Raw genomic sequence first — 12,844 nt, forward strand, 5'->3', positions numbered from 1 at the left:
CGCCGGCCTCTGCCCTGCTTCTACCTTGGCTGCCTGCATTGTGCAGTGTCCCATTGGATTTTGTGTTTCACATATGCCATACCGTCTCTGTGCGTCGTCTGCCACTTGCAGTGTCTGGCGCAGGTTAACTTCGCATCGCACTCTGTCGGCGATCGTTTCAGTCGCACGTCCTGGCCTCTGGGCAGTTGATGCGAGCAACAGGACAGAGAGCCACCTAGCAGATAACATAGGAACTACTTGTAACAACCTGCTCGCAAGGGAACGGACGATTTGTCTCGGAGAGGGTGAGTGGTGGCCGTTCACCGCTCCCCCCACCCTCGGAACTCGCCCGCTCAACGCTCACCCCACCATTCTCGACTCTAGCCAGAGCGTTGAGCAAAGCAACTCAGGTGTCACTCTGGTCTCTGCGGTCTTAGCTCATGCAGTAATACAGCTCACGGCTCGACCTGCTCGACTCAGTGCTTCTGCATCGGAGTTCGTCTCTACTGGATATTGTTCTTCGTAGTAATACCGCTATGTATATTACATTATTATGTTATGTATACATCATTTGTTTTTATTTTATTTTTATTTGTTTAAACTGATCAGATTAGGTTCCTGACGACTCCTCTTACTATAGGATTTTTATTATGGACACTCGAATTTACGCTTTAATTACGAGTGAACCGATAAACGTATCGCAAAATGTGATACACCAATATTTTCCTTGTTTTATTCTGCATAAGGCTATATGCAGCACTTTCGTTTTACAGTCAAATTTATATATTTTTTTCTTATTCTGGTACGGATTTTGCGATTTTAGGCGTCTTCGGAAGGAAACGTTCACTTTAAAAATATATGGCTTGCGATGTATTTGTATGAGGTTAATGAAATTTTAATACATTATAGCCAAATATATTGTTAATGTAAATCTCAAGTTACAACATTTTCTGATCACCCAAAAAACCACGATAGTGCAAAATAAATCAATAATCCAAAACTTTGTCATATCGTGGAAATTTCAATAAACAATACAAAATTCTTACTCATTATCTGTGTTACTTCAAAATAGGATCAAATAAGATCAAAATACAGGTATAGTACTGGAATAAACCAAGTTTAAAGGGCAATGTGCCTTCCATTTATTTTCTATTGTAAATGAGTGGTGAGTCATGAAAAAGAGCTAATTCATTTCAGGGAGTGAACAGTTCTGATCCGATCTCTGAAAAGAACAGTTTTGCCCATCTCTAGTATCGTGTTGAAGCTGAATGGGCAGCTGTACTTGTACACGCCATCCAAGCTCTGTTTGACTCAATGCCCAGGCGTATCAAGGCCGTTATTACGGTCAGAGGTGGTTGTTCTGGATACTGCTTTCTCAGGATCTATGCACCCAAATTGCGTAAAAATGTAATCACATGTCAGTTCTAGTATAATATATTAGTCCAATGAATAGCTGTTTATCATCTGCATTTCTTCTTGGTGCAGCAAAATTAATGGCCAGTAGTGTATTTATTGAATTTTTATTCCATTTGTTGCGAATTGTCGTGGCTGATGGTTGTGGTAAGAGACAAATTCTACTCAAGCAAGTGAGAGACTAATTTGCAGGATGCACGCTTTTATTAAGTGCAAAGCACTGAGAGAAACTGCATAAATATTCAGTCAGATCTTGATAAGATTTCAACGTGGTGTAGCGATTGGCAATTTGCTCTGAATGTTCAGAAATGTAAAATTTTATATTTCAATAAACGAAAAAGCGTAGTATCCAACGAGTATAATTTTAATGAGTTACTGTTGGAATCGGTCAAATCATACAAATACCTGGGTGTAACACTTCGCGTGGATGTGAAATGGAATGATCACATACTGTTAGATTCAGTCGTGGGTAAAGCACGTGGTATACTTCGGTTTATTGCCAGAATAGTGGTGAATTGCAATCAGTCTTCAAAAGAGATTGCTTACAAACCGCTCGTGCCACAGGTTCTACAATATTGCTCAAGTTTGTGGGACCCGTACAAGATAGGACTAGTATGGGATATTGAAGGTATACAGAGAAGGGCAGCACGAATGGTCACAGCTTTGTTTAATCCGTGGGAGAGGGTGACAGAGATACTGAAGCAACTGAACTTGAACACAGATGTAAACTATCCCGAGAAAGTCTGTTAACAAAGTTTCAAGTACCGGCTTTAAACGACTACTCTATGAATGTACTACAACTCCCTACATGTCGCTCACATAGGGATCGTGAGGATAAGATTAGAATAATTGCTGCACGCACAGAGGCATTCTACAATCATTCTTACCGCGCTCCATACGGACGTACCCACTGCCACGCACCTCACAGTGGTTCACAGAGTATAGATGTAGATGTGCATGTATGCGCGTATGGCAACTGTCGCTTGGAACCGACAACAGTGCAATCCCTGACCGTTTCTCGACCTGCGCGAACAGCCATCGTTCGTGGATCGGACAATAATACATGAAGGCAATTGCATTTGCCACGTTGGCTACGGGTGTAAACACCTAACTAGACGAAGTCTACAGGCAGCGTGGAGTAGATACGAGTCCGTCACAGATGGCGTGAGAAACACGAATAAACTCGGAATCCGTCTTCTATGTGTTAACAAGATGTTGTTTTGACCTGCTATAATTGAATGAACAGAAATCTCTATTTGAAACTGCCTTATCATTTTTTAGGGTTCCAGCTGAGGTGCCATTTTATCTTTACCTGAATTTTTGATAAATTCCTTCCTTGCCTTCGCCAGGTTTCGAACGTGGTTTCTGCTCCTGGACCATATCTGTGGCCAACGAAATCTGCGCTCAACAGCTGGCGAAGGCAATGAACGAAGTTGACGAAAATTCGTATGAAGATAACATGACAACACGACTGCAAACACAGAAACTTGTAAACCATCGCCGCGCGGGATTAACCGAGCGGTTGGTTGGTTGGTTTTGGGGAAGGAGACCAGACAGGGAGGTCATCGGTCTCATCGGATTAGGGAAGGAAGTCGGCCGCGCCCTTTCAAAGGAACCATCCCGGAATTTGTCTGGAGCGATTTAGGGCAATCACGGAAAACCTAAATCAGGATTGAACCGTCGTCCTCCCGAATGCGAGTCCAGTGTCTAAGCACTGCGCCACTTCGCTCGGTTTAACCGAGCGGTCTGGGGCGCTGCAGTCATGGACTGTGCGGCTGATCCTGGCGGAGGTTAGAGTCCTCCCTCGGGCATGTGTGTGTGTGTTTGTACTTAGGATACTTTAGGTTAAGTAGTGTGTAAGCTTAGGAACTGATGATTTTAGCAATTAAGTCCCATAAGATTTCACACACAGTTGAACATTTTGTAAACCACCAATTTCGACATTTAGAAGTGCCTGCAGTGCTACGAGGTACTTTTTTTTTTTGCAGGAGGACCCCCGTGACCTGCTGCAGGTGACGCTGGACCAGATCTGCGAGCTGCAGAGGTCTCTGCAGTCGCCCCACGCCGACGCCCACGCCTCCGATTACGGTACGTTTGTTTGCTTGTTTATTGTGCTATGCAAACAATTCTGCTTCTTCCACCACTGAGTAGTAACTGTTGTAGCGCATTAGAGCGTGTGTCGGATGTTTCGTGCCGAATCAGGTCGCGTATAGGATAGTACAACAGGTTTTGCTGTGTATCATGTTATTCACTAAAAGTTTGCGCACTCATCTGTCGACGTACACTCCTGGAAATGGAAAAAAGAACACATTGACACCGGTGTGTCAGACCCACCATACTTGCTCCGGACACTGCGAGAGGGCTGTACAAGCAATGATCACACGCACGGCACAGCGGACACACCAGGAACCGCCTTGTTGGCCGTCGAATGGCGCTAGCTGCGCAGCATTTGTGCACCGCCGCCGTCAGTGTCAGCCAGTTTGCCGTGGCATACGGAGCTCCATCGCAGTCTTTAACACTGGTAGCATGCCGCGACAGCGTGGACGTGAACCGTATGTGCAGTTGACGGACTTTGAGCGAGGGCGTATAGTGGGCATGCGGGAGGCCGGGTGCACGTACCGCCGAATTGCTCAACACGTGGGGCGTGAGGTCTCCACAGTACATCGATGTTGTCGCCAGTGGTCGGCGGAAGGTGCACGTGCCCGTCGACCTGGGACCGGACCGCAGCGACGCACGGATGCACGCCAAGACCGTAGGATCCTACGCAGTGCCGTAGGGGACCGCACCGCCACTTCCCAGCAAATTAGGGACACTGTTGCTCCTGGCGTATCGGCGAGGACCATTCGCAACCGTCTCCATGAAGCTGGGCTACGGTCCCGCACACCGTTAGGCCGTCTTCCGCTCACGCCCCAACATCGTGCAGCCCGCCTCCAGTGGTGTCGCGATAGGCGTGAATGGAGGGACGAATGGAGACGTGTCGTCTTCAGCGATGAGAGTCGCTTCTGCCTTGGTGCCAATGATGGTCGTATGCGTGTTTGGCGCCGTGCAGGTGAGCGCCACAATCAGGACTGCATACGACCGAGGCACACAGGGTCGACACCCGGCATCATGGTGTGGGGAGCGATCTCCTAAACTGGCCGTGCGCCACTGGTGATCGTCGAGGGGACACTGAATAGTGCACGGTACATCCAAACCGTCATCGAACCCATCTTTCTACCATTCCTATACCGGCAAGGGAACTTGCTGTTCCAACAGGACAATGCACGTCCGCATGTATCCCGTGCCACCCAACGTGCTCTAGAAGGTGTAAGTCAACTACCCTGGCCAGCAAGATCTCCGGATCTGTCCCCCATTGAGCATGTTTGGGACTGGATGAAGCGTCGTCTCACGCGGTCTGCACGTCCAGCACGAACGCTGGTCCAACTGAGGCGCCAGGTGGAAATGGCATGGCAAGCCGTTCCACAGGACTACATCCAGCATCTCTACGATCGTCTCTATGGGAGAATAGCAGCCTGCATTGCTGCGAAAGGTGGATATACACTGTACTAGTGCCGACATTGTGCATGCTCTGTTGCCTGTGTCTATGTGCCTGTGGTTCTGTCAGTGTGATCATGTGATGTATCTGACCCCAGGAATGTGTCAATAAAGTTTCCCCTTCCTGGGACAATGAATTCACGGTGTTCTTATTTCAATTTCCAGGAGTGTATAAAACCGGTTAATTAAACAATAAACGTTGCGATGCTATATTCAACGTCTATTCGTGTATAACTTTATAATGCTTACCTTAAATTCTTTCGAGTTAATAGAGGAAAGAGCGGTTTCTGGCGAACTGTAGCTACAGTCATGATCTCGGCATGCAAATATTTAAAAAAGAAATCAAATGTAAGTAGGACTTGCGCACTGAGGGTTCGGTACAAACATAATTATGTACATATATATCGTTCAACCATCCTGGGAAACGAGATTTCAACGATTTTTGATTGTTTTCGATAGAAATACTGGCAAGATATCAGTCTCAGAAATTAGAAGAATATATATATATATATAATATATATCCTTGGAATTTACGGGACTGATATCTTGCCAGTATTTATATATAATATTTAATAAAATATTGTTATTCACTTTGTAAAACATGACCAGAACTTACGTTTTATGTTTGCATGCAGTAACGTGTGTTATGCTTTTGACGGTGGGGAATGCAATGTATGTTCCAATGGCAAAATGATATTTCTTATGTGATATAATTACAGTTTAACAGTTTCCAGATCTTCTTACTTTACTTGCACTGTGAAACCTTGCTTCTTACCAAATTTCATGAGTCTACGTCAACGGCAAGTAGCTATAGGTTTTGATGAGCGAGTTTTCGAGTATCAAAATATATGACATAAATATCCGTATCTTTTGATTGAATTGACTTAGAAGCTTAAAATTTTTACTCTGACAAGCGACCATAGACTTTGACAAGTTACGTACATTTGAACTTGATACGTCTATTTGTTCCTTAGAATAATGGCCGGCCGGGGTGGCCGAGCGGTTCTAGGCGCTACAGTCTGGAACCGCGCGATCGCTACGGTCGCAGGTTCGAAACCTGCCTCGGGCATGGATGTGTGTGATGTCTTTAGGTTAGTTAGGTTTAAGTAGTTCTAAGTTCTAGGGAACTGATGAGCTCAGAAGTTAAGTCCCATAGTGCTCAGAGCCATTTGAAACTTAGAAAAATGGTTCCTAACAGTGGAACAGACAGACAGACAGGAGGACAACGAAGTAACCCCTTAAGGACTCTGTTTTGGACACATGGAACCCTAAAAAATATTGTGATTAATTTAAATATAGAAAATGCTTCATTTACTTTGATAAAAACCATCACTTGGGTAAGACAGCGAAAAGCCATCCGAACTGCTACAGAGTACTAACTCATAAATAATCTGACGAAACACTGAGCTTCGAAATTTTCGTATTTATATAAAGTCATTACCTGCCGAAAGTAGTTCAGGAAATTCACAGAACGAAATGTTCACGATGCACTATGAATTGTGTTAAGCTATAATACAAGGATAAAGCGCTTAAGCTGCGTCTCAAATCGAAATTCTACAACACACTTGATTCACACAAATACTGAGACCGTAATCATATTCAGAATTTTGTAATACCGAAGTAGACAGTGTATGTATGTCCTCACGGCAGATAATGCCAAAGGGCCGTTGGGATCCAGTGTGGCGTTGAGTTTGGCCTTCCTGAACCCAACAGTTCCATATGGCAGTCGTGGTATCTCGAATAATAGGAGCAGCAATATCGCCGATAATAAAGCGCAGTCTCGATTGATCACGGTCCTATCGCTGTTGAATTCCTTCACGAGCTACTAGTCGTCTCTCCTTCTTACGAAAAAGGCACGAGGCATAATATGATGTTCTCACTAACAAACAACATTCAGTTGCTATTTCTGAATTTGAAACATGAAACATATCTTTCCTTGCATACAAAATGTACAAGGCGTTACTCCTGTCTGCGGTGAAATGCACATCCATGTCAGTTTTATGCTTGTTGTATGTTACCTTAACGGTGTTGGAACTGTGATGTCCAGTTTCTGAGGACATAGAATGTACATGCATTGTATACAGCTACATATACCGGGTGATCCAAAAAGAAAGAACAGAATTCAATTGTTTATTACAGACAAAGTCTAAAAGATAGAAACACATTGCACATGTCACCGGATAGAGGAATGTTCAAAGTTTTGACATAGCTGCACTGTTTTTTGTTTGTAGCAACATGGTGACTACACCACAAGAGAAATCAATCTGTGTGTTGGAATCTGCGCGAGGTCAATCCATTGTTCAAGTGCAACCTGCATTCCGCCGTCGATTGAGCAAAATGACAGATTTATGGCTGGCACACAGAATTCTTGGAAGATGGTTGCATGTGCAAAGGGCAGAGCACGGGTCAGCCAGGCAGCCTGATAAAAATGTCAAGCGTACCAGAGAATCGTTCACACGAAGCTTTCGGGGGCCCACAGAAAAACAATGCAGGAACTTCAACTGCTGCAAACTACGGTGTCTCGTGTTCTGAAACGACTCCTGGATATGAAGTCTTACAGTTGCAGTTTAATGCAGCAAGAACAGTTGCAGTTTAATGCAGCAATTACGTCGAACAGTTGCAGTTTAATGCAGCAATTACGTCCCGGTGACAGTAACAGAGGGTGCGAATTTTGCACTTCGGTTCTTCAGGACATGGCAGAGGACACTTTTTCCGAACGATTCGCCTTTTCGGACGAGTCGACGTTTCATCTATCGGGTGAAGTAAACCGTCATGATGTAAGAATTTGTGTCACAAAACCCTGTCGTCTTCGTCGAACATCAGACCCACCGAAACTGAATGTCTTTTGTATTGTTTCTGTTCACAAAGTTTATGGACCTTTCTCTTTTGCGGAGGAAATGTGACAGGAATATCATACCTGGGAGTGGTGCAAAGCTCGTTGTTTCCTCAAGTTCACTAAGATTCCAATAATTTCATTTTTATCCATGACGGCGCCCTGCCTTACGTTCACCTAGAGGTGCGGCGCTATGTTGACAACACCATCCCACAACGTTGGAATGGAACAGCTGGACAACAAGATCTTATTCGTTGCTTTTGGCCTCCCAGGTCTCCAAACGTTACACCTTGCAATTTTTTTCTGTGGTATATAAAAGATAAGAATGTTTGTCCCACCTATGGCAGTTGATCTTCAAGAGCAGAGAAATCGAATTGTTGAAGCTGTTGATTTAGTAAACAGGGACCTTTTGATTCGTGTGTGGAATGATATGGACTACCGTTTCGATGTTTCTCGGGCAATGCATGATTCTCGTGTTGCTTGTATGGTATACTGTCCGTGTGAACATAAAACTATGAACCTTCGTCTATCCAGTGACATGCACAATGTTTTTCTATCTTTCATAGTCTGTCCGTAATTAACAAATGGAGTCTGTTCTTTCTCTTTGGATCACCCTGTATCAATAAATTCAAGTCGTCCTCCGCCTTTTTCTGTCTGTGTCAAAGCTAGTCTCAGGAGTTACTATTTTGATACAGTTTTCACTAATAAGCAGATTGATTCACGGTGAAGGTTTGTGTGTACATGCCGCATGACATAAAAAGTGACGCACTCAGAAGAGTAGGCGGAACCGGCAGGAAACTTCACGCGTTGAAATGGTACGTTTCAGTGATTACAGTATCGAGTCAAATTTCCAAATAACTTGGCTATGTGAGCTCACAGCCATCGGTGTAATGTTGCACCTCTCTGCCCTGGATGCATACACTGATTTAGTTGCGAAGGGGGTCTTCATAAATCCTCTGCTGAGGCCTGTTGGCTTACAGCTGTTGTAGCTGGTCCTTGGTATCCTGCGTACTGCCGCTGGGACCCAGTTGACGTACCAGCTGGTCTCACTCATGTTCTATTTGGAGAGATGAGGGGACGTTTCCGACGGTGGAAGTGCCTCATTATCAAACAGACACTTCATACAGACACGTGGCAGCTACTGGTGAGCATTGTCCTGTTGAACAATGGCCTCAACATACTGTCGTATGGCAGCTAACGAAAGAGAACGCAGGATATCCATGACATACTGTTGTGCCGTCAGAGTTCCCACAATCGTTACCGCTTGTGACCTAAAGTCATACCCAATAGCTCCCCAAACCGTGATGGCAGCAGCAATACCACTGTGCCTCTCCAAAATACTTGGACTATCGCCGACGATGGTCATGCGTGGTACTGCACAACCGCGTTCATCGTTGTACACAGTGCAGTGCCATTCATCAACAGTCCGTGATTCTCGGTCACAGCACCAATCCAAATGCAGACGTTTGTGCTGTGAGTTAACGTCAGCCTATCCATTGGACAGTAATTTCCTAGTCCAGCTGCTGCTAGTATTCTACTAACGGTGCGGTATGACACTCGAGAGGAGAACACAGCGTCATAACCCGATTCCCCAGAAATTTCGTTGAGTGAAACAGGAGTCAGAATAAGCAAAGGTGTGTCTCTGCTTATACGCAGATACTCGACTGTCTCTGAGCAAATGACGGTGTTGCGGGGTTGGTGTGTTGAACCCGGGACTCCAGATGGCAGAGCTGAAGCCGCACCATATTTTGTCAGGCGGCTGAGCAAGTTCAAGAGCGTCAAGGGGCAGTGCAGAGTGATACGGCGGTATTCGGTAACATTCGTTTATTCAGATAATTTACATTACTCGATGGGTGAAGTGTAGCGTCGGCATTCCGCCCACGCTCTGTCCCGCGAGTCCAGCTGGCTCAGCAGACTCCTGGTATGACGACGCCACTGCTGCCGTCATCAAGGCCGCTCCGCTGTTGGTCGGCCGCACTCTCCTGGTCGCCGCCCGCCGATGCGTTGCGACTTGCGCCGCGCTGCTGCCCGCGATTCTGGAGACTGCTACAGTCCCTGGACCTCGCTGCCCTCCGCCCCGTTTGGCCTGCTCTGTCCGACCGTGAGACGAAGGTGGGTGTACTGGTCACCCGTGGCCCTCGGGCCGCCGCTGCCCCCAGGTCAGGACCCGACTCGAGCCCGTGCTCTCCTGGATGCTGTGCTACAACTTGCCGCTAGTGATGCTTGCCGGAGGGCAACACCCGCCACCGTCTCTGGTGCAGTCGCAGTGCTGCTGCGCCTCCCACAGCGTACGCCTCACCCGGACCCCAGTATGCGAGGTGGGAAGCGAATGTGGCCTGTAGACTCGAGTGGAACCGAGCCTCTCCTGAACCCACTGCAGACTGCTGTCACCGCCCTCTTTTAGGATCTCCAAGTTCCAGGCTGCTGTTCTGTCCCACCATGGTGTTGTGGTGTTGTGTCCCCAGAGGTGGAATATAGGCCGAACAAGTACATAGAAAAAAGAATACAAGTTTACGTAGAATATTTATAATATTGCTGCCAGACTGGCCCCTATAAGTGAAGACCAACACAGGTCCGTCCCGACGCTCGACTGGCCTGGCACACTCTAATCCAAGCTAAAATTGTCCGTGTTGTCCTTGGGTAGCTCAGCTGGTAGAGCACTTGCCCGCGAAAGGCAAAGGTCCCGAGTTCGAGTCTCGGTCCGGCACACAATTTTAATCTGCCAGGAAGTTTCATATCAGCGCACACTCCGCTGTAGAGTGAACATTTCATTCTATTTGTATCAGTTTTTCCCTTGCTTCTGACGTATGGTCAGAGAGAGACAGAAACTATGGCAGAGATACAGGATGTTTCAATAATGACCGGTATATTTGAAACGGCAATAAAAACTAAACGAGCAGCGATAGAAATACACCGTTTGTTGCAATATGCTTGGGACAACAGTACATTTTCAGGCAGACAAACTTTCGAAATTACAGTAGTTACAATTTTCAACAACAGATGGCGCTGCGGTCTGGGAAACTGTATAGTACGATATTTTCCACATATCCACCATGCGTAGCAATAATATGGCGTAGTCTCTGGATGAAATTACCCGAAACCTTTGACAACGTGTCTGGCGGAATGGCTTCACATGCAGATGAGATGTACTGCTTCAGCTGTTCAATTGTTTCTGGATTCTGGCGGTACACCTGGTCTTTCAAGTGTCCCCACAGAAAGAAGTCACAGGGGTTCATGTCTGGCGAATAGGGAGGCCAATCCACGCCGCCTCCTGTGTGTTTCGGATAGCCCAAAGCAATCACACGATCATCGAAATATTCATTCAGGAAATTAAAGACGTCGGCCGTGCGATGTGGCCGGGCACCATCTTGCATAAACCACGAGGTGTTCGCAGTGTCGTCTAAGGCAGTTTGTACCGCCACAAATTCACGAAGAATGTCCAGATAGCGTGATGCAGTAATCGTTTCGGATCTGAAAAATGGGCCAATGATTCCTTTGGAAGAAATAGCGGCCCAGACCAGTACTTTTTGAGGATGCAGGGACGATGGGACTGCAACATGGGGCTTTTCGGTTCCCCATATGCGCCAGTTCTGTTTATTGACGAAGCCGTCCAGGTAAAAATAAGCTTCGTCAGTAAACCAAATGCTGCCCACATGCATATCGCCGTCATCAATCCTGTCCACTATATCGTTAGCGAATGTCTCTCGTGCAGCAATGGTAGCGGCGCTGAGGGGTTGCCGCGTTTGAATTTTGTATGGATAGAGGTGTAAACTCTGGCGCACGAGACGATACGTGGACGTTGGCGTCATTTGGACCGCAGCTGCAATACGGCGAACGGAAACCCGAGGCCGCTGTCGGATCACCTGCTGCACTAGCTGCGCGTTGCCCTCCGTGGTTGCCGTACGCGGTCGCCCTACCTTTCCAGCACGTTCATCCGTCACGTTCCCAGTCCGTTGAAATTTTTCAAACAGATCCTTTATTGTATCGCTTTTCGGTCCTTTGGTTACATTAAACCTCCGTTGAAAACTTCGTCTTGTTGCAACAACACTGTGTTCTAGGCGGTGGAATTCCAACACCAGAAAAATCCTCTGTTCTAAGGAATAAACCATGTTGTCTACAGCACACTTGCACGTTGTGAACAGCACACGCTTACAGCAGAAAGACGACGTACAGAATGGCGCACCCACAGACTGCGTTGTCTTCTATATCTTTCACATCACTTGCAGCGCCATCTGTTGTTGAAAATTGTAACTACTGTAATTTCGAAAGTTTGTCCGCCTGAAAATGTACTGTAGTCCCAAGCATATTGCAACAAACGGTGTATTTCTATCGCTGCTCGTTTAGTTTTTATTGCCGTTTCAAATATACCGGTCATTTTTTAAACACCCTGTACATAGAAAAAAGAATACAAGTTTACGTAGAATATTTATAATATTGCTGCCAGACTGGCCCCTATAAGTGAAGACCAACACAGGTCCGTCCCGACGCTCGACTGGCCTGGCACACTCTAACCCAAGCTAAAATTGTCCGTGTCGTGCTTGGGTAGCTCAGTTGGTAGAGCACTTGCCCGCGAAAGGCAAAGGTCCCGAGTTCGAGTCTCGGTCCGGCACACAGTTTTAATCTGCCAAGAAGTTTCATATCAGCGCACACTCCGCTGTAGAGTGAACATTTCATTCTATTTGTATCAGTTTTTCCCTTGCTTCTGACGTAGTGTCAGAGAGAGACAGAAACTATGGCAGGGATAAATTCCCACATGTCAGCTACTTACAAATCGCCTAGTGACCCACCTCATGCATCACAATAACTTCAAGCAATGCTGCAGTTTTCTGCCTCGTTGTTTCTCCACTCAAAACTAATTGTGCGTGCAATACTGTCGTTGCAGCTTCGCACCCGCGAATGCCATGTTTACCTTGCCTGGCCCGCTATAGGCTGGCTATTGACTGTTACCACACTCTGCCAGTGGCCCCAGATTTCATCACCCAACCGCGCCTTCATTGAATTTTGACAAAATTTCCCTAATACTAGCGCAGCAACGGCCAAAGTTTTCAAGGTACTTCATGTGTCTTTGAAGGAGTAAATAGACTG

General features: G+C 46.2%; 1 protein-coding gene across 1 annotated transcript in view; it reads left to right on the forward strand.

Annotated features, from left to right (window-relative positions):
* The window catches only part of LOC126160778 (uncharacterized), a 324,917-nt gene that overhangs the window by 224,325 nt on the left and 87,748 nt on the right, over positions 1 to 12,844 (forward strand). Inside the window, exon 3 of the mRNA XM_049916929.1 lies at positions 3,381 to 3,480. Within this exon, the coding sequence (XP_049772886.1) occupies positions 3,381 to 3,480 (100 nt within the window). The remainder of the gene's footprint in view (positions 1 to 3,380; positions 3,481 to 12,844) is intronic.

Source organism: Schistocerca cancellata, chromosome 2 (genome assembly GCF_023864275.1).
Source record: "Schistocerca cancellata isolate TAMUIC-IGC-003103 chromosome 2, iqSchCanc2.1, whole genome shotgun sequence".
Lineage (NCBI taxonomy): Eukaryota > Metazoa > Arthropoda > Insecta > Orthoptera > Acrididae > Schistocerca > Schistocerca cancellata.